The 25,716-nt window shown below is 39.6% G+C and overlaps 1 protein-coding gene across 4 annotated transcripts in view; it reads left to right on the forward strand.

The window, feature by feature from the left end:
* Positions 1–25,480, forward strand: part of TRAPPC13 (trafficking protein particle complex subunit 13) — a 34,657-nt gene extending 9,177 nt beyond the window's left edge. The window contains exons 2-13 of one of the 4 annotated variants that reach the window (XM_040977609.1): positions 4,397–4,465; positions 5,505–5,604; positions 7,456–7,540; positions 12,195–12,322; positions 14,467–14,539; positions 16,086–16,130; positions 18,705–18,722; positions 20,431–20,564; positions 21,717–21,915; positions 22,926–23,026; positions 24,973–25,123; positions 25,229–25,480. In XM_040977609.1, the coding sequence (XP_040833543.1) occupies positions 4,397–4,465; positions 5,505–5,604; positions 7,456–7,540; positions 12,195–12,322; positions 14,467–14,539; positions 16,086–16,130; positions 18,705–18,722; positions 20,431–20,564; positions 21,717–21,915; positions 22,926–23,026; positions 24,973–25,123; positions 25,229–25,336 (1,211 nt within the window). In that variant the 3' untranslated portion in view covers positions 25,337–25,480. The remainder of the gene's footprint in view (positions 1–4,396; positions 4,466–5,504; positions 5,605–7,455; positions 7,541–12,194; positions 12,323–14,466; positions 14,540–16,085; positions 16,131–18,704; positions 18,723–20,430; positions 20,565–21,716; positions 21,916–22,925; positions 23,027–24,972; positions 25,124–25,228) is intronic. The other 3 variants (XM_040977610.1, XM_040977611.1, XM_040977612.1) reach the window with 3 other exon arrangements.
* Positions 25,481–25,716: the final 236 nt, after the last annotated feature.

Genomic DNA, 25,716 nt, shown 5'->3' on the forward strand with positions numbered 1-25,716 from the left:
GCCAGCCACTTACAGCACAGGGTATTTCATAGCTTGGGTTCCTCAAACATAAGCACGTTCAACATGAAGGCACTGCCCGGAGCTTCAGTGAGGTGTGATTCCTTTCATTTAGCTTCCAGAGAGCTTTGCTAAATGGAAGGGTTCCCGCCTTCCCGTGCCAGGAGCTCTGTCCAGGATGGAAGGTTCCAGACTGAACGTGGTACATAAGAGCCTGCCTATGCCTCATGGAAGTTAGAAGGAAGTGTTATGAACAAAATAGGAAGTAAATATTGATCACAGTAAGATACTATGTGTATATGAACAGCAGTCTTATTTTTTTTTAATGTGACAATTAAGCTGAGATCTAGATGAAAAAGACACCACATTCTTAAAAAGATTTTCCTTTTTCTTTACTTATTTGAAAGGTAGAGACAGCTTCGTTAGCTGGTTCGCTCTCCCAGTGCCTGCCGCCATCGAGGCTGGGCTGGGCTGTAGCTGGCAGCCGGGCTCCAGCCTGGGTCACACCTGAACAGCAGGATTCCAGCGACCTGTGCCATCCCAGAATGAGGAGCTGGGGCAGCTCAGCAAGCCATGCGTCTTGATGTGACGTGGGTATCTTGACTGCTAGGCTTGATGAGCTGCCCCATGATTTTAATGATATATTTTTGTCCATATTTTGATATTAGATAACAATCTTCAGAAATAATTTTAAGAATTTTTTCAGAATCAAAACGTTACTGTGATTGAGCTCCACAGAAAAATTCACTTCTGGCTGTCTATGGCTTAATTTTTTTTTTCTGTGTAAATCTCTAAAAACATATGCAGTTTACTTGATACTGAAGATTAACTTGTAGATTTTATGTTTTCCAGATAGTTATCTTAAAATATAATAATGAATAATTCTTTTACTTTCTGTTGATTTTTTTTTCCCCCTTCATCCTAGTAAACTTTTTCTTAAAACTCTATTGTAGCTGAATGCTCTTTAGTTAATAAGACAGTTAGTAGATTTTGGACTTAAATATGTTTTCGTGTATGGTATGTTCAGTTCTTGCTCAGATTTTCTCATCTACTTTCCCAGTTATTTATTTGTTTTCCTCAATGAATCATATAAACATTCTGTTGTGTTTAAAATATATATATATATATATCTTAGATTTTCTGGGGATTATATAAACTATAGATTAACCTACATTTTCATATTTTTATATAAAATTAGTATTACATGAACACTTATTGATCATCCAGACTACCAGTTATAATTGAAAGACAGAGGTCACAAAGCTCTTTAAAATTAATTTCTCCAGCAGAGGCGGCCGGGCAAGCCGGTCGCCTCGTGCCTACTTCATAAGAGCCAGCCACCATGTGCACATGGTGAGCGGCTCTCAGGCCTGCCTGACAAAGCTCCAGGAGCGGACCTCTCAGGGGGGAGCCTCCAAGCTTTGTTAGGTAAGTCTGACTCCACCTACTGCTCACTTCGGCTGGAGCTGAGGTGGGGATCGGGAGGGGTGGATCTTGGAGTCCAGAGATCTTAACCTCCGGCACCGCCTGGCTGCAGAGGCCCCCCAGGGCAACACAGGCCGTCTCATGCCTACTTCGTATGAGCCAGCCACCACATGCACTTGGTTGGTGAGCAGCTCCGGGTTGGCCAGTGCGTCATTTGGCGCCAGGCTCTGCTTGCGGGCCGCCCGACAGGGGAACTCTGGGATTTTGGTTCTCTGATGTGCTGCTTAGGTAGCTCCATGCTGAACCCACAGTGCTTTGGAGCCATGAATCAACTCTGAAGATTCCCAATGACAGTAAATCTTCCTCTGAAGAACCTGTAATTACATAATAATGCTGAGCTCCGAATACCAGTTCATTCAAAGGCTCAGACTCTGGGCATGCCCAGCAGGATGTCCCCATTACCTGCCATGATGATGGATCAGCAGACCGTCCACAGTGAGCAGGGCCATGACATTAACTAGCACCTGAGAACCATATCTGGGGATGGGGAGTGTATGGGGGGGTGTGTGGGCCACACCCTGTGGAAATTCTAACCCCACTGGGAGACTTAGGAGAGAGGAGGGTGACAGTCTAGGCTGGGTGAGACCAAGGAGCTTAGCCACAGTGTCTAGGGTAGGGATTGCGTCAGGCGATGGGCTGTGCCGAACTGAGCCAGAGCTTAGCACTGGCTGTGATCAGGCCCGGTTGGGGAGCTGGGGAGAGACCCTGGCTAGGTGAAGGTTCCCACCAAGGGGCACACAGGCTGGAATGGGACTGCGTTCTGGTCGAGACACAGTTGTAGCCTCCCTTGGTACAAGTGTGGACTGGGACTTGGCCCCTGGGCCGGGTCAGACTGCAACACCTTCTGGTGTTCTGGAGGACCAAGGTACATGTGGGATGGACTAGGCTGGGTTTCAACCCCAACTGAGCCATGCATGTGCTATATATGGGTATGGACGAGCCGTGGCTGGGCTGAAACATCCAACAGCAAGAACCAGAATGGGTTGAAGGCCAGTAAAAAAAAAAGCCGTTGCTCCGGCTAGGACAGTAGATGAACTGAGTGGTGCTGGCCACCAGTGGCCCGCAGAGCCACTGGTATGCATGAAACCTGGCACCAGGAGAGGTTCTAAGGGAGGAGTCTGAGCAACTCCTCTGACAGGACACAGATCCTTCAAATAAGTGCAAGAAGCACGGAAGGAAACAGCCCGGAACAAGTGCGCCACTGGCATACATTTGGCAATGGGTTGGGGGCGGACCAGGCTGAGTCAGTTCGCATCGTCCACTGGCAAATCCGAACGCCAGAGCAGAGAGTGGGTCGAGCCAGGTTTGGTTGCAACAAAAGCAGGATACTACACAGAATACTGAGGTGAGGCTGCCTGTGCCAGATGAGACCGCAGCACCCAACTAACACACGTGAGAATCAGGAAGGGGGAGCAGAGCCGACAGGGCAATGAGGGGTGGTTCAGGTGCTGGACAGCTACTCCCACTGGAGAGCTTGAGCTGGGACCAGACTAGGCAGAGCTGCAGCATCTGTGCACCTCATATGGACCAGGTCAGGGAAGAGCCAGGACAGGCTTACTATTCCTACTAGAATTAACAAAACTGGAGGGGGTGAGAGCTGTCGGGGCTTAGCTGTAGCAGAAGCTGGCACTAGGGACCTTTACTGTCAAGTCCAACCACAGGACTACCTGGAGAGAGCACAATCCGAGAGAATGACTTGGGAGGGAAATAGTGGGCTCCCCCCTCTTGGGTCAACACTCCCATGGGAAGGCACAATAACACCTAGGACAGGGGCTGGGTTGGATAGAAAGAGAGGCACTCAACAACATCCGTGAGGGCTGGACACGGAGTTGAGCTGGTTGGTTAGAACTAAGCTCCAATACCCTTTGACATCTACGAGATCCCAATGGGATATGGGGCAGACTGAACTAGGCTGCTACACATGCTGGCAAATCAGGGCAGGGGCAGGCCAGGTGGGGGTTATTGGGGATGCTCCCACTAGGCTGCAGCTCCCAGAGGTTGGTGTGAGGAATGAGTACATGACGAGCAGAACCAGGACGGACTACAACACCCATTGATTCCAGTGGAAGTCGAGGCTCAAGACGGAACCAACCCAGCAATTGCAACCACCAGCTGAACAGGGACCAGAGAAGGTCTCCCCAAGAAGCCGTTGAACTTATCTGGACAATAAGATGCTGGACTCTATGCTTGGTATATGCTTGCAATGAAGGAATCTCAACTGAACTTGAACTGTGTGGCTATGCAACAAGGTGGAGGAATCCACCATGGGGGGAGAGTTAAGGGAGGGGTGGGGGGAATCCCAGTACCTATAAAACTGTGTCACATAATACAGTGTAATTAATAATAATAATTTAAAAATTAATTTCTCCTAGGGGCCAGTGCTGTGGCATGACAGGCTAAGCCACTGCCTGCAGCTCCGGCATCCGCTTAGGTCCTGGCTGCTCTGCCTCTGGTCCAGCTCCTTGCTTGTGGCCTGGGAAAGCAGCAGAGGACGATGTAGGTGCCTGGGCCCCTGCACCCACAAGGCAGACCTGGAAGGAGCTCCTGGCTTGGCCTGGGCCAGTTGTGACCATTTGGGAAGTGAATAAAAGCTTTCTCTGTCTCTCTCTTTGTAGATAGAACTGCATTTCAAATAAATAAAATAACATTTTTAAGATATCAGTTTCCAAAAGTAATAACAATGTAGTTACATTTTTAATCAATTGATTTGAAATAAGAGCAAAGTGGTTTTTCTCTTATAAAAATTTTCCTTGTTATTAGTATATCATTGATGTTTGATAATCTAGGATCTATTTAATGCCGTATTTAGGAAATGCAGGGTTATATTTTGCGTGTATAAGATTGATGAATACCGTACACTTGAGAATATTATCCCAAAGCAGTATTAATGTGTTTTTAACTTTCTGATTCACAGTGATGCGACTGACAAAGCCTACTTTATTCACCAACATTCCAGTGACATGTGAAGAAAAAGACTTACCGGGTACGTATGGCACCTGCTTTCCTCTGTATTCTCACAAGGAGACAGTAGGTTGCTTATGTTGTCTTGGAATTAAGCTCTGCCTTAAAAAAAAATCTGTTGATTTATGGGTTTTTTTGGCCTAAGATTTATCTTATTTATTTGAAAGACAATTAGAAAAAGAAAGCAGGAGAAGAGAGAGGCAGAGGGGTCTTCGATCTGCTGATTTATTCTGCAGATAGCTATAATGACTGGGCCTATGCCAGCTGAAACCAAGAGTCACGAACTTCCAAGTCTCCTGTTTGGATGCAAAGACTCGAGTACTTGGACCGTCTTCTGCATTGGCAGGGAGCTGGATCAGAAGTGGGGCAGCCAGGATTTGAACCAGTGCCTATCTGGTCCGATGGCACTGCTCACAGTAGTATTTACTCACAACACCGGCCCCAAGCTTAGCCTCACCAGTCTTCTGCCAGCACAAATGCTATGTTAGACCAATTGTTGCCCGTTTTTGTACCATTTAAATGGTGACAAGCTGAGGAACAGGCTTCACTTATAATCCACATAACACAATACAATTAATATACTTTGTTAACATGACATTTAATATAGTTTAAGTAAAGATACAATTCGTATTCATGACACCTATAATTCCCTTTGTCCTCAAATGGTGCATCAGTGTGTGTGCCAGCATTCCTTTTCTTTAGAATTGTTGATGCCTTGTAGAACCTTGTAAAACATACTTTATATCTCATGACCTGCATTTTCTTTTGCTTCTAAATTGTTTGCTTTCTGTAAGGCCAGGATGTTTTGAACTTGCCTTTGTTGTATTAACAATTAGGAACTTTTAGGGCCATAGCACCCTGAACGCGCCCGATCTCGTCTGATCTCGGAAGCTAAGCAGGGTCGGGCCTGGTTAGTACTTGGATGGGAGAACAATTAGGAACTTTTTAAGAATATGAATTTTATGAACAGATTTATTTTTACTATATCTCTCCCAACTTGGTGTAAGCAAAACTTACTTAAAAAGTAATGCCTGGATTGTTATGTCTTTCTCTTCTGGCAGGTGATCTCTTTAACCAACTAATGAGAGATGATCCTTCAACTGTAAATGGTGCAGAAATCCTAATGTTGGGAGAAATGTTGACTTTACCACAGAATTTTGGGTAAGAATGATGTATCCACGTAGGAAGTACAGCACTATCTTAAAGCCATTGCACACAGTGTATTTATTTAGTTACTAACCATGGGACAGGAATATGGTCATGATACATACAGGTGATACAAGGATGTACAAATAACGTGTGACTGGTTTTTATTTAAAAATAAAATGGTAATAGTGATTTCTGTTTTCTTGTCCAGATTTCCTTCTTTATGTTTCATTTTTTATTTTGATATACTATTATCTTTTATTTTTATGTTTTCCTCTTTTGTTGTTAGGTATGATCTCATTTCAGATTCTTCTTTTTAAGATTTATTTATTTTTTTGAAAGTCAGAGATAGAGAATCTTCTATCCACTGATCCATTCCCCATTGGCCACAACAGCCAGGACAGGATCATGCGAAAACCAGGAGCCAGGAGCTTCATCCAGGTCTCCCACATGGATGGCAGGCGCCCAAGCATGTGGGCCATCCTTGACTGCTTTTTTAGGCCAACCAGGATGCTGACTCAGACCGGACCCTATGTGGATGCCTGCATTGCAGGAAGCAGCTTTACGTGCAGTGACATAACATCAGTAATTCTTTGTACACTGTTAATCAGGTAGAAGAAACCACTGGTTCTACTTGGTTTGCAGCTGCAAATTTGAGAGAATGGATTTTTCAGATTTGGTAGGTTTTGTTATCGCTTTTGATGTGTTTATTTGAATGGCAAGGACATAGTTTCTGTCCACCTGTTTACTCCTCAAATGGCCACAGCAACCAAAGTTGGACTTGGTTTTGGTGCCATGTAGATAGCTGGGGCCCAAGCCCTTGAGCCTCCGTCTCAGGTATGTTAGCAGGGGGTTCGATTGGGCTGAACAGCTGGAACTGGGACCAGCACTGATATTGAAAGCAGTGGCTTAACTTGACTGCCTCACAGTGCCAGCTCCAAGGTGTACTGTTTTGGTGCGTTTGCTTATTGAGTAGTGTCTTGAAAACTTGGAAATCTATTCATTTAAAAGAAGAAAAAGATGCCAGCTCTGTGGCATAGCAGGTGGTAAAGCTACTGTAGCCTGCTGTATCATCACTCAGTATGAGTAGCAGTTCAAGTCCCAGCTGCCCACTTCCGTTCCAGCTCCCTGCTAATGTACCTCAGAAAGTAATGGAAGATGGCCCAAAGCCTTGTCCTTGCAGCCGAATAAGAGAATGGAAAAGCTCCTGGCTCCCCGCTTTGGACTGGCCCAAGTCTACCTGTTGCAACCACATGGGAAATGAACCAGTGGATGGAACATCTCCATCTCTCTCTGTCTCTCTCTTCTCTCTCTGTTTCCTCCTTCTCTCTGTAACTCTAGGCCTTTTGAGTAAATTTATATGTGTGTGTGTGTATGTATGTATGTGTGTGTGTATATATATATATATATGCTATAAAATATATATCATATTCCATTGATAAATTATTAGAATAACTTTAAAATAAATTGATAAAAATTCTACAAGGAAAATAACTGGGAACTCATATGCATTCAGAACTTACAATATTTCAAAACTAAAATCTTGCCTTTTTCCAACCTATTCACATATAACTCTGAAGATTGGATGAACTGGATTTCATTGACTGTTATTTCTAGGGAGACTGAGAGTTTGTGCAGGAGCTGCGGGCCAAGATATATTATTTGTAATAAAATTCGTTTGTATTTTGGACAGCTTTAGATAGTGAGTAAAAAACCTAACAAAATACAGGAATGTTAAAGCATCTAACCTGAACTCCGGTTTTCTGTAAGCTTTTTCTTTTTTTCATTTGAAGTTCTTTGTTACACCCAAAGAGAGTATTTGTAGCACCCACATATATTTGTCTCAAACTTGATTTTCTTTCACAGGAATATATTTCTGGGAGAGACCTTTTCCAGTTACATCAGTGTCCATAACGATAGCAATCAAGTGGTAAAAGATATCCTGGTAAAGGTAAGTGACATTCTTGTTTAGGATGCATTTTGTTTTGAAAACATTATCTTGTGTCTTTGAAACATGATCGAAATGGATGCTTCATGCAGGACTGTTTGTCATTGACAAGCATTAATGATTGCCCAAAGAAGTAAAATATTTTGCTAAACACAAAAACATTTTTATTTATCCTCAAGGTTTCTGACAACTTGACTAAGAACATTTACAGGTCAAATGTACATAGCAGTTTAAGTTTTTATTCATGTAGGTAACTAACGTAATAAAAGCTCAGAGTTAAGAGGAAAGATCACTGGAAATGGAGCCCGTCGGGGTGGCTGTTGGGCAAGAGTGTAGGAGTCAAGAGGAGCATGGTAATCAGATGTCTGATTGGGCAGGAGTGTAAGAGTCCAGAGGAACGTGGTAATCAGATGTAGAGACGCGGATCCCCAGTGCTTTTGTAGCAGTGCACTAAAGCTCACTTCATGCCACCAGGGAAGCTGGTAGAAATGGGCAATGACCAAGCAGCGCAGCGTATTGAAAGCCAGGCTAAGATTTTAGTCTTCTAAGTCATTTTTGAAACAACTGGTAATCACTGTAGTGCTGGCTTAGGAGCAGATGTCTTCATGCTTAGTGTCGGGAAGATAATGTGAAGCATCATATGGGATGGTTTGCAGGAAGTAGAGTGTTTAGAAGGTTTGTGAAATAGTTCTTAAATCCAGAGTCAGGATATACTACCTCAATTCACAACCTGAAACTGATTCTAAAGAGAAAAAAGCAGGGCCCTGCACGATAGAGTAACGGTTAAAGTCCTCGCCTTGCACACGCCCGGGATCCCATATGAGCGCCGGTTCTAATCCAGGCAGCTCCACTTCCCATAAGCTCCCTGCTTGTGGCCCGGGACAACAGATGAGGACGGCCCAAATCCTTAGGACCCTGCACCCATGTGGGAGACCCAGAAGAGCTCCTGGCTCCTGGCTTCGGATTGGCTCAGCTCCAACCGTGTACTCATTTTGAGAGTGAACCATCGAAGGGAAGATCTTCCTCTCTGTATATCCGCCTTTCCAGTAAAACTAAATCTTAAAAAACAGAGAGAAAAAAGCATGGCAAGGAGAAGCTGTTCATCAGAACTGTCTGAGTAATGAGTTGAGAGTTTGGGAACACTACCCAAAGGGCTCTCGTCTAGCGACAGTGAGTTTGAAGATGGTTATATTGAGTTTTAGAACTCAGATGGCCCTCGGAGGGACGAGTGTTGGGCCTAGCGTTAATTCATGACCTGATTCCCAGTGTCAGCTCTTTGTTATTGTTTGACAGTTGTTTATTTTAAAGGCAGAATTACAGGGAGAGACGGAGAGGCGTTTTTAGAATGCAGTAGTTCCTTCCTTGCACACGGCTCTCATCTTGTGCTGCACTCCCAGCATTTCCACGCATTTCCAGCATTTCCTGGCATTGAGTTCAATCTTTTTTGGTCCATTACTCTTCTCCTATATTTACCTCAGCTAAGTTTTCTAGAACTTCTCTAATCTTTAGAAAGGCTCATGTCAGAAGTATGGGAATTCAGTATCTATCTGCTTAAACCCATAACTGGAAGTTTGGACATAAGTTCTGAATTGTCTTCTTTTTTAATTTTTTTTTTTTGAGGGTAGGTACCTTGTAAGAGTCATAGTTACACATCAGCTATGCACAAATCTGTCTTCAGATTTTAATTTTAAAAAAATGGTTTTGCTTTTAGTAAACAAAATTGAATCTTTTTAGTTTAGTTTGTTTTTAACACACAAGACTAAAACTTGAATTTTGTGTTTTAACTTTCAATTTTGGATTCCCAGGAGGAAACATGGTGGGTGGTTCCTTCTTTTATTCCATTATTGTCATTTTAATGTTATTTTTAACAAAGCAAATGCTTGTGTTTACTGTACCACATTTAATTGTGAATTATTAATTTTAAATTTGAGATCTCAGCAGTTAAGTGTAAAAAAATCCTATCATAGTACTAAAAGCATTTTATAAGTTGAAAAAAATAAACATAGTGTAATAAAGTGTACTGTAGGAACAGTAAATAACACTAGCCGTTTATGCTGGTGGTTCTCGAACCTTCAGAACCATCAGCGTCATCGGGGGTTTGTCAAGACGCTGGTTGCTAGGCTGCATCCCAGCATCTCTGATTTAGTTGACCTGAGTGCTGCCCAAGAATTTTCAAGTCTAATATTTTCCTAAGTGATGCTGACTTGAGAACTATTAGGATCCATGCTTTGAGAACTGCTTATCTATATTAGTCATTCACACATTCGTTCAATAAATGTATACAATAGTGCCAATCCTAAAAACCAAGGTTATAGGAAGAAACAAAACAGACAAGGTTCCTGCACACATTTTGAAGTGTATTTCTCCATTCCTGAATCTCTTTAAGTCTCAGTCACCTCTGAATACTCTTGAGCTTTCACACTTGTCCTGTTTTTGACAGATGTGCTTGATTTGCTGGAAATAATTGCCCTTGCAGTCCTTACTCTCTGCCTGTTGGAATTCTATTCATCCAAAACCCAATCTGCCAGAAGCCTACCCTGCTTGCCTTCTTCCTTGGGCCAGGCCTCATTGGCCCCTTTCCTCTGCTAGTTTCCCCTCAATACATTCTCTGGCCTCTGACACACTGTTATCATACACTGCCAGTTGTCTTCTCTGAGGGAGAAATTCCCAAGGGGCAGAGGATTTGCTGTTTTGCTCAGCTGATGTATCTGCAACTGTTTGAACATGCCATGACATATCCTAGATAATTAGGGAAGGCTCAGAGTAGCATTGTTTATAATAACAGAAAGGAGAATGGTGAAAGTATTCAGTAAGCTATACACTGTCCACATGACTAACATGCATAAAAAAGGCATAGAATGTAGTAGAAGAACTCAGGAGAACATACTAGAAAACCAATGAGTTTAAGTCATTTTTCTTTCTCTTCTAATTTTAAAAATATCCAAGAAAGTCTGAATCTCAGTTCCATTACCAGTTGTATAAACTTTGGGACGGTTGTTACTTTTCAAGCCCTTTGTTTCAGTATCTGTAAAACAGGGATAATACGCTTGCTTCAGGATTGTCAGAATTAAACCAGTGGTGTACTTAGATCGGTACCTATTAAATTTCAAGTGTTGCTATTTTGTGACTAAATATAGAAATGAGAGAGATGGCATTAATAAATATCCCACTTCAAAATGACTTGCATCAAGAATAATATGTCAGGGGGTGTTTTCTGTCTTGCAGCCCCCCCTTCCTGAGGATGTGCAGGAAGCTTCCATCTTTACCTTTAATAAATTTTGCTTTGCACACTGAGGGAAAAATATATCAGAGCAACTGCAAAGCCCACTTTTTATAAGAAGCAAAACCCTGGGCTCCTGGCTCTGCTGTAAAAGACCTGCACGACTTCCCTTGACCTAAAGTGAACTTTGCTCTCTCTGAATGTGTCCTGACGTTTTCTTTGAAGTTCTATCATAACTTCATCCATGTATTCATATTACTTGCCTACCCTGTGCCAGGCTCCTTGCTATGTAATGTGCTAGAGAAGACAAGAAGTTTTCTGTTTCACTACATACATCTGGTAGGGGAGACATAGACAGGCAAACAAAACCATAGATCTTGTGTTTACAGATTTTGATAAACAATGCAAAGATGCTAGAAGTGATGGAATGACAGATTAAGGGAAAATGCTACATATGACAATTAGAAGGATGAAGGGACATAAATAGGAGATAGTCCTTCTGCTGGTTTCTCTCCCCAAAGGGCCGCACAAGCTATGTACGCTTAGGCCAGGCCAGAGCCAGGCTCCAGGAGCTTCCCCTCACTCCCATTGCGCTCCCAAGCACACTAGGAGGGAGCTGCATCAGAAGTGAAGCAGCTAGGACTCAAACCACTACCCATATGAGATGCCCAGTGCCCAGAAGGTATCCTTTCGCATTGATGAGCTCATTATCATCCTCTAGTTTTTTCACAGGTTGATTAAGATCTCTGACTTACAGTATTGTTTTGGATTGATTTTTCATTGTCATATGCTAACACATACATAGATATATGTATTTGTTTCAGTGAAGTCCATCTCTCTGTATATATACTTAAATGTATGTGTGTGTGTGTGTGTGTGTGTGTGTGCGTGCATATGCCTCAGACTCAGATCAACACCAAAGCTTTCATTGTGACTCTTTTTTGTACCTTTTCTTCCCTGAAGATAAGAAACTTATCCCATTTCCCATGATTTGTTTATTTATTGCTAGTTGTTTATTTATTCCTAGTACACACATAATATCGTTTCAGAATTTACCACCCATGTTTCAGGAGAAAGCACATGTGTTAGGATACGTTTGTGTACCATCTATTTGTCCTTAGCTTTAGAAAGTTAAAGCTTTGTTTTCCAAACTTAACATTAGATTAGCTCTTTCTCGTCCCTTCCCTCTCTGCAGCCGGTGTGTTCTTCATTTGTAATGCTTTTCCTGTCTGTATTCCGTTTCGGATTCTCCCTGCCACCGGTTCATTCTCTGCTTCCGAAGCATCACCGTGTGTCTGAACCAGTGCCAAGGTTCTAAATTCTAAGCTTTATTCATCTCTCATTTCTTGTTTCTGTTCCCCTGCTCTTGCCGCTCATACGCATCCATACTCTGTAGAGAAACAATCTCACTTGGGTTTTCTTACATTTTATTTCAAGGCTGATCTTCAGACCAGTTCTCAGCGTTTGAATCTTTCAGCCTCGAATGCCGCAGTGGCTGAGCTGAAACCCGATTGTTGTATCGATGATGTCATACACCATGAAGTAAAAGAAATCGGAACCCACATGTAAGGATTAACTTTACTGTTTCTTAACAGCCTTCGTTTATATGGGTCTTTATTTAAAATTTTCGCTTTCTTTCTATTTACTATTATGCCTAAGAACCTACTTTAAACTTGTTTATCAGAACCAAACTTTAAATATGCTATTTATCTTATAGGAAAATAATCTTAACTCATTGTATATTTCTAATTTCAGTTTTTTATCTACAGATAATTTTATCTAAAAAAGTCATGAATGTTTATCAGATGTCTAAAACATATATTTGTCATTTTCTGAAATGGTAACAATTCTGATCATAGCATTTAGTTTTAAATTTTTCAGCTTGATAATTAACTATGTATACTGAGCCCTGAGAACAATAAGACACACTTTCCAAAAAAAAATCTCAGATTTTGTATTCCTGACCTGTGTATGTATTCCAACATGAATACTCTATTTTTTTTTTTTTCAGGCTGAAAAGCCAATATGAAATTTTCAGCCATCTTGAGTAACTTTAGATTTGTTGGTTCTCTGCAGCACGCCCACATCCAGTCACAGCCCTACTGGAGGATTTTGTTTTTATTTATTTGCAAGGCAGAGTTTACAGAGGGACAGGAAGAAGCGGATCTTCCATTTTGCTGGTTCATTCCTCAAATGACTGTAAAGGCCAGGGCTGTCCCAGGCTGAAGCCAGGAGCCAGGAGCTTCTTCCAGGTCTCCCATGTGAGTGCAGGAGCCCAAGCACTTGGGCCATCTTCTGCTGCTTGCCCAGGCCCAAAGGAGGGAACTGCATGGGAAGTGGGGCAGCTGAGTCTCAACTGGCACTTACATGTATACTGGCATCACAGATGGTGCTATAAGCCACTGCACCATAGTGTTGACTGGGTTTTATCATTGTTAATTTGCTGTGAATGGTTTTTTGTTTTTTTTGGGTTTTTTTTGCTTTTGTTTTTGTTTTTTGTTTTTTGTTTTCAACTCAAAACAGCACTTTGTAAATAACTGTATAGTATACATTTGGACGGTATGCTTTGCTTAGTCCGTGGTCTGGTTTATTGTTAGTTTTTTGCTGTTATAAAAAACATAATGATGAGATTTCTTTGTGATAGATTTTACCATGGGAACATGTAAGATTTTCTACAACTTCTACTAAAAGATTGTTTTCTTCATTCCTTACAGCTATAGTCTGTTTAAAGAAAGTCAATTTCACTAAACTCTCAACCAATCTGATTTTTTCACTTTTAAATAATTTTTGACATATCTTCATAGGTAGGAAAAAAATGTCCCTCACCTCTTTTCTTTGACTGCTCCTGTGGCCAAGTCTGTGCGTTAGCCAGGGTGGCCCCAGGATTTACCCAAGTGTTTCCCTTTTGTTTGGGGAGATACATGATGCTTTACTTATCAACTTGCAAGAAACCTTTGCATATTAAAAACCTAATGATAGGGCCTGGCTCCATGGCCTAGTGGGCTGGGAAAGCAGTCGAGGACAGCCTAGAGCATTGGGACCCTGCATCCGCGTGGGAGACCAGGAAAGAAGTCCCTGGCTCCTGGCTTAGGATCGGTGTAGCACCGGCCATTGCAGCCACTTTGGGAGTGAATCATCAGATGGAAGATCTTTCTCTCTGTCTCTCCTCTTCTCTTGTGTATCTGACTTTGCAATAAAAATAAATAAATCTTAAAAAAAGACCTAATGATTGGCTAATATTCTAAGTATTTTATTCCAGGTTCTTGTCTGCTCTTCAATTGTTTTAATGTTTTTTGATTTATTCAGTATATAATTCTGGCATAATAGTCTTGTTTTCCATTGCATCTATGTTAAATCTGCTTTGGAGTTGATTTTTAATTTTTTTTTTTACTTTATATGAATTTATTCTTTATATCCAGCTGTTTGGTTGCTCTGAGACTTATTTTTGCAATGCATTATACTTTTTAAAGGAAAAGTGTTTTATTTTCTGCTCCAAAATTATTATATGTCATCTTACTAACCAGAGCTTTCTTGTTCGTAATCTAGTTATGTCCAAAATCTGTTGCTACTTTTTTTCCAGTTCTAATATTTGTCCAGACTTTGACGTCATTGATAGACATGTCTTCCGGATTTCTGAGTAGAATCCAGGTGTGTAACATTTCCAGTAAGCAAACAGGAATAGATTCATTAACACATCTTTCTGTTTCAGCTTGGTGTGCGCTGTGAGTTACACAACTCAGGGTGGAGAAAAAATGTATTTTAGGAAGTTCTTCAAATTTCAGGTACTGAATATGATGGCATTACATACTTTGAATCCTTTGTATTTTAATGGAAAGGTAAAGATAATTCTATTTATCTGCGGAGGAAACAAGATCTAAATAAAGTGCTCAGTATTTTTGGATTTGTCATATTACAGTAAACCCTTCACGTGTGCAACTTCTGTATCCCTGGATTCAACCAGCCATGGCCTTAAAAACATTCAGTGTCTTTTACTATGTAAACATCACCTAAAATAAGTTTTTGAAAAGGAAAAGGAAAATCATTCAAAAAATTTTCATCTGAATGGAACATTATAGAGACTTTTCATTTTGTTGTCATTCCCTAAACATTATAGTACAGCATAGCAATTATTTGTGTAGCATTTATTTTGTATTGTTTTGTATATAATAAGCAATCTGGGAATGATTTAAAACGTACAAGAGGATCATGTAAGTTACATGCGACACTGTATCATTTTATGTGAATGCTTAGAGCATCCTTGGGTTTTGGTAGCGGTCTCTGGTTGTGGAACAAATCCCAAGTCGATACTAAGGGATGACTGTGTTGTAGCAAACTCAAGTCAAACTTTGCTGAAATACTTTGTAAAAGCAGAGACATTATCCTTAATGAAACTTAGATTTTTTATCCTTGCAAAAAAATTGCTTTTCTTTGGATAAAACAAACAAGAATTGTAAAAGGGGGATATTACACATGATATATATTTTTTCATTTTTTATTTTATGATACAATTCCAAAGGCTCTGCAGTTTCCCTTGCCCCCCTCAGAATTTCTCCCCCCTCACTGATTTCTTCTGTATTTACAATAGTATAGTCCTTAATTTAAGCAGTCATTAAGTCCATCATTCCACACTACCCAGGAAGTTAGCCAAAAGGCCGAGAAGTGATTAAAAGGGGGAGAAAGTAAGTATAAATTCTATGAAATTTCTAAAGATCATTTTAAAGGAGAAATTCCTAATTTGGGGTATGTGGAGCAAACTTCCTTTAGGAACTCCATAAATGGGATGTTAAATATAATTTCAAAGATCATTAAACATGGATTAAAGTCACTGGTTTATCAATTGTATGTGTGTCAGATTAGAATATTCTATAAATATAGATGAATAGAACTATTAGATTTGTTTTTCATTTCTCCTTAAGTGAAATTACTCTGTAAGTGAAAAAGTACTATCAGTAGGGGGAAAGACCTTGCCATTATTTGATTGTATTACTCATTTGCATGCATTTTAAAAGAAAAAAATGTTCAGTTGCTTTTTAAAAAAGTATTTATGAAACATGCTGTTAATATTAAAAACTAAAATGTGTTCAGAATAACATTATGTTTTAAAATGAATGCCAATATTATTATCACTCCATTAAGAAATGGTGGAAGCCTTTCAAACATTAGAGATTTGGCAGGGCAGGAGTGACAAGAGGATTGATGTACATTTGAAGGTTGTTTAATAAAATTTGAAGTTGATTTTTTCAAATTTAAACCCTATAATTTCAAACAAATAAAAATCAGTTGCTAAATGATAAGAATCTCCTGACTGGCATTTTTTTATTTGAGCAGGTTCTCAAACCACTGGATGTGAAAACTAAATTCTACAATGCAGAGGTAAGTAAGGATTGTCCCTCCGATAGGATGCCACATCAAACATACTTTGATGTAATTCTGATGATTGCGTTCACTGTTATTGAAGTAAATTGGTATGATTGGATTATTCCTGGGAAAAGAATGGCTGTGAGATTTGAATAGAAGCAAATACTTGTAGATCTGTTTTGATCTGCTGTTTTCAACCTACGTAAGAATCATGTCTTTTTATTCTCACTTTTCTAAGTTAATTTTGCTAAGCTTCTCACTCACTTTCATTACCTGATTGTCATTTAATTCCACTTCATGATTGTTGTCGCTCCTTAAAAATACTACCAATCTTCAAGGAAAATTGAAGCACTCCCTTAATGTACTGACATGGAAAAAACCTAACAGATGAAGCTCCGCACACTTCTCGGAAATCCATCCACTCCACAGTTAGGCTGCTGCGTTTGTGAGCAGCTTCAAACATTTCTTACAAGAAATCAGTCTGGCAAAAAAGGGTTAAGAAATAAGTTTTAACATAGGAGACAGTGTTTTTTTTGTTTGTTTTTTCCTAATGAAAAAGATAGGCTCGAATTTTAAGGGAAAAGCTTTCTTATAAATATGAGGGGATAATCTTAACTATTTTAGAATAAATTTTTTAGAAAGCTGAGGCCATGTAGGTCATAGTGAGGTTTTTGCTTTTGCTTTTTTGTTTTTCCTACAATTGACTCTTTGGAGGCACATATTAAGATACTTTCATTTTTCTTTTGTTAGAACTGTACAAATGCCTTAAAGTACTTGTCAAGTAGTTTTATCATGATATTCAAAGTAATTTGCAGATGGATTTTAAAATTGCTGCTTATTCCGCAGATACAACACTAATTACGTGATCTGTAAAGTAGGAGTGAGACCTGCATCTCCGCCACACTAACAAGTTATTTTTCATTAACCTCTGTCTTTTGGAGTCCTTATCCATTTATATGTAATCTGTTTTTATAATCACAGTTATAATTTTGTTTGCTGCCTTTTTCAGTGAACACTCTATATAGAAATAATGTTAAATCTTTGCAAGCAAACTTCAAGTAAAATTTGTAGTGAAGTCCTAACCTTTTGAACATAAACATCTCTTAAAAAACAGTAGTGAGCAGATATCATTAATGTCCCTGAATGCAATATCATCCACCAGCAAACAAATACGCTTCGGTAGGAAACGGGAGGCAGCTTCTTTCTGGCCCTAAGCAGGGTTTGTAGATAGACTGTAAAAGTTAGTAAAAGACACCCGTGTTAGTGTGTAATGCTTTGTATGTTAAGCTGTGATCCTGTGTCTCAGTGACCGCAGTTAGCCTACGTTTGTCTCCAATTGCTGATCTGATAATGCTAGTAGTATGTGAATCACCTTAAGGAAAACATGTTCCCAGAGAAACCTCTACTACAGTCTTGTGATAAGAAACCTTTCCCAAGCCCTTGATGAGATCAAAAGCAAGGTTTCGAACGTTTGGTCACCACCGCCTGATACTGAACCACATGCCAGAGACTGAAAAAAACGAAATAGACACTGAGCATTTTCCTAGTTCTCAGGGGACTTAAATCTTTTATTTATATATATGTGTGACTATGTAGTCATAGTCACGCATATATATTTGTTTGAAAGGCAGGATTACAGAAAGAAAGGTCTTCATCCACTGTTACACTCCCTAGATTGCCACAACAGCCAGGACTGGGTCAGTCCAAAGCCAGGAGCCAGTGGCTTCTTGCAGGTCTCCCAATGTGGTTGCAGGGGCCCAAGGACTTGCACCATACTCCACTGCTTTACCTGGCCCAGTTAACAGGGAGCTGGATCAGAAGTGGAACATTCTAGAGGATTTGAACTGGCAACCGTTTCTGATGCTGTTGCCGTGGGCCCACTACACCACAGCACCAGCCTGGGGAAACTTAATCTAAGGAAGGAGACTGACGTGACATGACTGCATTGTGAGGCACTTCCGCCCACTCCCTGCAGTGCAGTAATTCTGTAAACATAAAGAATTTTTTTAAAAAATTTCCAGCTATACATTTGATACAGAAAGTCACCTTGGATAATTGCCTGTAAGAAATATAGCTATGAAAAAAAGATGATGAAATCTAAAGAGGAGGATAAACTCCACTGCCAGAAGCAGTCTGTCCCAGCATTGCCTGAAATGGCATGCCAAGGAACTGTGATCACTTCACAATGTTCCTGAAAAATTAGGATTCCATTATTAAGATAAATCTGGAAGTGATACTGTGTTTCTTCTAAATGTAGAGGAAAGCGCATGATCATTCTAAATACCTATCACCCGTGACGAGAAGGTACAGTGTGTGGCACTCAGACTCAGGGGAAGCAGCCGAGCGTGCCCGGCCCTGTGCAGCCGGAGTGTGCTTCTCTCGTCCGCTGGGATCAACGTTAGAGTTTTACCTTGTTAGAAAGGTGGTTTCTCGTATTTCTTCGTGTTATTTCCTGTTTACTTTCTTGTTAACTAATGCTATCTTAATTGGTAGATCTTTAGAATGCACAAATGCATTTTAATTTAAAGTTATTCTTTTTCTTTAACATTTAACTCTGATTTTTCTTTTTTTTTTTTATTTTTCCATTAGAGTGACCTCAGTTCTGTGGTAATTTGATTTTTTATTATAAATTTGTATACTTTTCCTACTTAACCACTTTTTGACTCCGCCTAATTAATCTCTCTTTACAAAAACATAGTGGAAAAACAGTTAGTTGTGAATATTACCTGTGAAGTGTATAATTCGCATTGCTATTCTATTCATTATTCTATTCTATGGGAAAAAATTAGACCAAAGATTAAACTGTCATGTTGAAACAGTTACACTCTCAGTTTTAGTATTTTGTCTTTAGGTATTTTTTTTTTAAGTCATACAAACCCTACCTAAAATAGCCTTGAGATTTTCCGTACCTTACTGTGAAATAGCCCATAATCCTTCAGTTCTCTGAAGAAACTGTATAGTTGAAATTTGTTTTCACAAAAATGTACAGTGGTTTTAGTTTGAAATTCAGATCAGGTAGCAATGACCTTTTGATCAAAATAAGCAGAAAAAGAAAAAAAAAAAAGACAGGTTTTTCCCAAGCTGGCTTAAAATCATATTTTTCAAATTTCTATTTACAAGTAAACAGCACTTGCTTGTACCACATCATCTGTATGATAACTGCTTTAGCGCTAAATTCTTACCTTAACTTGTCAAGATCAAATGATTTTTACTAACTGTTCAAACTAACTTGATTTTTCCATTATGCTGCTTATTTATCCTTCATTTTACCTAAGCTCTTCCTAAAGTTATGCAGAAAGTTGCATTTAAAATTGAAATGTGGGTCTGTGGTTATTTTTTAAAAGCAATGGATTGTTGGGATATATTTACTTTAAAAAAAAAAAGCAACAGAATAATGCTCTTAACTAGTATGTTGTTCTGAACTGTTAATTCATTACGCTTGAGCACAGGGCCCAAAGATTGAAGAATCTGCTGTATTTTAGATAATATTGCATTAAATTATCTTTCCACTTATGCAAACGGTAGCCATTTTCCTGGCTTTTATATGTTTCTCAAAAGCATAAAATTACCAGGTTTTTTGGTTATGCTTTAGTTTACATGTTATTTCTGTTAATATAGAATATTCTGAAGCTTTTGGAAAAGTTAATTCTTAAACACTCTTAGTATATCATTTTTTATGTAGATTTAAAAAAATATATATGTTAATATGTTGTACTTCAGTTACACACACACATAATAGCCAACTTGCATTAAAAAGAGATGATCGGGGAATAAAATATTTGTAAAAATTTGTTTAAGTGATACACAGTGACTTAAATATTGCTGAGTGGCATCAGTTTCAAAACTATTACTAAGTCCACAAGATCCATTTTTGTTTATTTACAAGTTGTATTATTGGCAGCTGTGATTCATATATTCTTTTTTAACCCTAAGTATACACTTAAAATAAACCCAGAAATTTAAATTTAAATCTTACAAGATTATAAAATGGGTCATTCATAGTGAATAAAATTTTAGTTAAACAGATATTTTGGGATGCACAAAATAGAGTTATCCCCCATCCATTGTTTCACGAGGTGTCAGTTGACTAACACTTGACTTTGCCCGTTAATTATATTAGGGTGAAGCTTCCTTTTTTTTTTTTACATTAATTTTGATAACTTTGATTTGCAGGCATGAACTAATCACGGTTATGGTTAATAGTGCTTCTTCATATTGTATAAGATACTTTTATAAGTAAATATTTTAAAAACCATCACACTTTGGTCGGTTTTTGTCTTTTTTTTTTTGTCTTTTTTTTTTTTCATCTCCTCAGACTGATGAAGTGTTCCTGGAAGCCCAGATTCAGAATATTACAACTTCACCCATGTTTATGGAGAAAGTCTCACTGGAGCCATCTCTAATGTACAATGTGACAGAATTGAATTCGGTGGACCAGGCTGGAGAATGGTAAATACACTCATAGAATGCTTGATCTTATTTTTAAAGGTGCTTATTTCCCTAACATTTCATTACCCTTTGTTTCTGTTTTGCTTTTCATTAATGGGCTGTTTAAAGGAAATGCTTTAGGTTCACAGAAAAATTTATCAGAAATTAAAATTACTGCATATGCATTAAGGTGGCACCTTGAACTAGTTGATGAAGCAGTATTGCTTTCTGTCCCAGAGCCCCTGCTCATCAGGATTCCCTGTTTACATGGCGCATTTTGAAGATGGGGCAAATACACACTGACATGTGCCTACTATCTTACACAGAATTGTCACACTTCCCTCATTCTCGTTTGCTCGTCCTGCTCATCCCTTGCTCCACATTGAAAAACAAAACAAAACAAAAATCTAGCCCTCTATATTGCTTGTTCAAAGCAGTTGGTCGTTGAATTGTCATAATTTAATGAGGTAAACCCATCATTGTTATTCTGCGAGTGAAAGCTCAGGTGTGGAAACAGTGAAATGAGTGAATGAGAAGGAGGTGAGTGTGAATTGGAAAGAAATACTCTGTCAGCATCAAAAGGTATATGCATCAGAAATAATGATTTAAGTTGAGGGGATTTTTCCCTTGGCAAACTTAGAAGAGGGATAAACTTTGTGTTGATGTTAACCTAACTAAGGAAGTTCTAGCTGGGGAAACCACCTGGCTGCTTCCATCAAGATTGATAGTTTACTCGTATGTTGTTTGGAAACGACAAATAAAAAAATCATAGCCTCCTTCATGCCTGCTGAGAAAAACGGGTTTTCATTGTTTCTCCAAATCTTGTCATTTGTTTTGAAAGTGATTACCTAGCTTAAAGTGATATGGCTCTTTGTAATTCTCACCTATTTTTCCTAATTATTTTAGAATAAATGAACAGAAAACTTCAGGTTCCAATTTCTATTGTTCTTTCAATTAATGAATATATGTCTAATGTGAGGTAGTATCCTAGTTTTTAAAAAATCTCAAGATTTTTTACACTAAATTCCCCCCTGTAAGTTCCCTTCCATGTTTTCTGGATCTTCACAAGGTAATTCATCCAGTTACTGTCCAAAAGGGGCAATCACAGCCATGTTTTATCTTGAAAATATCTTGGAGAGCGTTCTCCACATCTCTCTCTTTCTACCCTGTCAGTGTATCCACGTTTGGGTCAAGAGCATATTTGCAGCCAATGGACACACGCCAGTACTTGTACTGCCTAAAGCCCAAAAAGGAATTTGCAGAAAAAGCGGGCATCATCAAGGGAGTAACCGTAATAGGAAAACTGGATATAGTGTGGAAAACCAATCTAGGTGAGCGGGGAAGGCTACAGACCAGCCAGCTTCAAAGAATGGTGAGTCTGGGGGCTTTCAGGGTGAGCGGGCGTGTCTGCCACAAGCAGTGAGAACAGTGTGAAAACGTTCACAGTGCAGGAGTAAGAGAGACTGATGGTTTCACTGATGTCCCAGGTGAACGAAAAATGGTCATACGTTAATTTAACTTTAATTAAACTAACTGCTTGTCGTTTGTTCCCTCCTTTGTCATTTATGTTCACTATTCACCTGGCAAAGGAGTCATTAAAGTTTTCTTGAACCTGTTAAGCTTATTACATTCTCCTACTCAGATTATATCTTTTGTAAGTAAGTTGTTAGAAATCAGAGGTATCTAAAATTCATGAAGTGAGCCTAATCTGAATTATGAGCAGTAGTTAGATACCCAGTTTCTTCAGATAGTAGGGATACCTTCCAGCTAATTGTATTTTTTTGTACTAATAAAAATTTCTAGCAGATTCTCTCATTATGTCAGATTCCCTGTCCTCCCATATTCTAAAATTTGCTTTACTTTTACCATTCAAAGTAACAAAATGGAAAAAAAAAAAAAAAGATGATGGCCAATAATCATCTCTGTCACAGCTGGGCCTACTTTAATATGCAGCAATAAATTGCCATCCCCACATGACATGTTGTAAGCCTTGATGTGTCTGTAGTCTCTTCTTGCCCATGTATTTTGTGAAAAAAACACGAGTTTCTGCCTGGCTCATGCCAGTGCCCTCCCTCTGCCTGTTTTACCTACTTAGAGATGTAGATGCTGTATTATTTCTGGAGAGCATCCTTTTAACATAAGCACCTTCGCTAATTACTTACCTCTAAGCTTTATGTTAACTGTATGAACATGTAACAGTTCTAACCCAGACAAAACAAGCCAGCAAGGCTGGTCCATACATAGTGACTGTGAAAGCAGAGTAAGGAAACCGTACAAAGAATGAGAAATATTTTCACAGAACAAGAGCTTGGAGACATTACAGTCACCAAAAGTGGAAGATTTTTCATAGATGCATGTTATCCATGTTTCTGATTCTCCCAGGCTCCAGGCTACGGGGATGTGAGGTTGTCTTTGGAAGCAATCCCAGATACTGTCAACCTAGAAGAACCTTTTCACATCACCTGTAAAATAACAAACTGCAGGTAATGCTAGTTTTTATGGGTAGATGTCATTGCTTCCTTATGTAACTAGGGAAGAAATGTTTTGAACGTCTCCTTTTTGGTTTCCTCTTCACACAAAAGTTTCTCTGATTTTGATCTTGAATACAGTGGGGCTTTAGAAAGTTCATGGAAAATGTCATGATGAAAAAAAATATAGATTTCTTAATTTTCTATACCAAGCTGAACTTGCCATTTTCTTTTTAAAAAAGTCTTATTTACTTGTTTGTTTAAGAACAAAGACAGAAATTTTTTTTTCCATCTGGTGGTTGACTCCCAAAATACTCAGCGCCACTAGGACTGGAAGAGGCAGAAACCAAGATCTGGGGTTGCCAGGCAGGTCTACCAAATGGATGGCAGGCAGCCCAGCAGCTGAGCCAACAGCTGCTGCCTCAAGTAGTAGGAGACTGGAGTTGGGATCCAGTATGGATGCGGGTGTCCCAAAGGATCCAGCATGGATGCAGGTGTCCCAAGGGATCCAGTATTGGTGAGGGTGTCACAAGGGATTCTATATGGGTGAGGATATCCCAAGGGATCCAGTATGGGTGAGGGTGTCCCAAGAAGCATCACTGACTGCTGTGCCAAATGCCCACCCAGGCATATTACACATCTGTGAGGCCATTACTGTACTGGGCATTTTTCTGTATTTCATTTTTATATTACACTCTATGGCCTGGGTTTCATCTTTCATGCAAGGAAAATAAAAATACCTAATGGAGGTTAAATAACATTTTTCAAGCTCAAAAAGCCGGACAAGATAAGTGCCAGAAAGTGAAACCAGGGATTGGGTTTATAGTCTATGTTTATGTTTATACTTCTTGCATTTTAAAATAAAATAGGGAGCCAAGAATGAAGGAGGGAAAAACAGACAGGAATAGTGTCAAATCAGCCCAATTTTATTGTCAACCTTTTGATTATTTTTTAAGGGAAGGGGGTAATTATTTAACTTTCATAGTACCTTGAGTTTGATTCTGAGCTGCAGCACTGACTCCACCCTGTTGCTAACACAGACCTAAGAGGCAGTGCTGATAGCTCAAGTGATTGGGACCCTGCCACCATGTGGGAGCCCTGGAGTGAGAACTCCATTTCCAGCTTTGAGAGTGAACAAGGGTGTGAAAGTGTGCTCCCTGCCACCCCCAATACCGATCTCCATCTCTTATGGTATTTGTAAAATGTGCATACTTCCATTAAAGTTCCTTTTTATAAGATTTACTTATGTGTATGGGAAAAATAGATCTACACAGAGGAGGGGCAGAAAGATCTTCCATCTGCTGGTTCACTCCCCAAATGACTGCAAAGGCCGGATCTGAGCCAATCCAAAGCCAAGAGCCATGGGCTTCTTCCTGGTCTCCCACGAGCTTTGAACCATCCTCCTCTGCTTTCCGAGGCCTTAATAGGAGGAGCTGGTTGAGAAGTGGAATATCCAGAAGACAAACCAGTGCCAATTTGGTATGATCAGCCAATTGAACCATCTTGCCAGCCCCAAAATTCCTAACATGTTTAAGCTACACTGTTGAGATCAGCAATAAGCAGAAAGTAATTTAAAATGGCGATACAGTGAGCAAACCCAAGTACTGTCTACTCTTTGAATCTTGAGTCATTTTCTTAGCTATCTGCATGGTCAAGGAACATGGATTAATTATCAAAAATCCTGTCAGAGTAAGAATACAGGGCAACAAAATTAGACAGAAATGGCTCAAGTCTCCCATAAAAATGTACAAGCTCTTAGATCAGCATCAAGAGGCCAACCTCCAGGCCTGTAGATGCCATCTTAAGTGACATAGAAACAATACAATAACTTTTCAGTTCACTTCTTGGTTTTTATTCTCCTGGCATCCAAGAAGCAAATTTAATCACCTTAGTGGAAAACATACTGCAGTATCTCTCTGTGAAATGAACAAGATTTAGCCTGTTTTTCTGATTTCCCCCAGCAGTGAAAGGACTATGGATCTGGTTTTGGACATGTGCAATACCAGTTCAATCCACTGGTGTGGTATTTCAGGAAGACAGCTGGGGAAGCTGCATCCGAGCTCCTCCCTCTGCCTCGCCCTCACTCTGCTCTCCTCTGTACAGGGACTGCAGGTAGGTCCTTGGCAAAATCGTCAATCCTTGGGGGCTGGTGAACCTAGAGTCGTTTGTGATAGCCGTATCTTCTCAAAACTGAGGCCCTTGTGTTTCTCTCAACAGAGTGTCTCCGGCCTGAGACTAACAGATACATTCCTAAAGAGAACATACGAATACGATGACATTGCACAAGTCTGTGTGGTATCTTCGGCCATTAAAGTGGAAAGCTGAAGAACATTTCCAGTGGTAGATGTTTCCTTTGTTTCTGTGTTTTTGTTACCTTTGTAAAATAATGAGGTCATCAGGCAGCGTAAGCATATATCATTTAAATTTCTTTTGTGTAGGACAGTATATTAAATATCCGTTTTGAACAGATCTGCTGATTCACTCTTGTGAGTTATATTCTCAATCAACATTTGTATATGTTTTACACATAATCTGTTTCACTAGATGTTCTTGAGACTGCAGAAGCAATATATTTGAGGCCATTGTCCTTCATCTGTAGTATAGCAGTCGGCAAACTTCTTATGTAGAAAACAAGACACTAACTATCCTCAGAGCTCTGCAGGTCATTGTGGTTTCTGTCTCAGAGCCTAAAGTCTGCAATTGTA

Source organism: Ochotona curzoniae, unplaced genomic scaffold (assembly GCF_017591425.1).
Source record: "Ochotona curzoniae isolate NIBS_2020 unplaced genomic scaffold, NIBS_Ocur_1.0 contig_2754, whole genome shotgun sequence".
Taxonomy (NCBI): Eukaryota; Metazoa; Chordata; class Mammalia; order Lagomorpha; family Ochotonidae; genus Ochotona; species Ochotona curzoniae.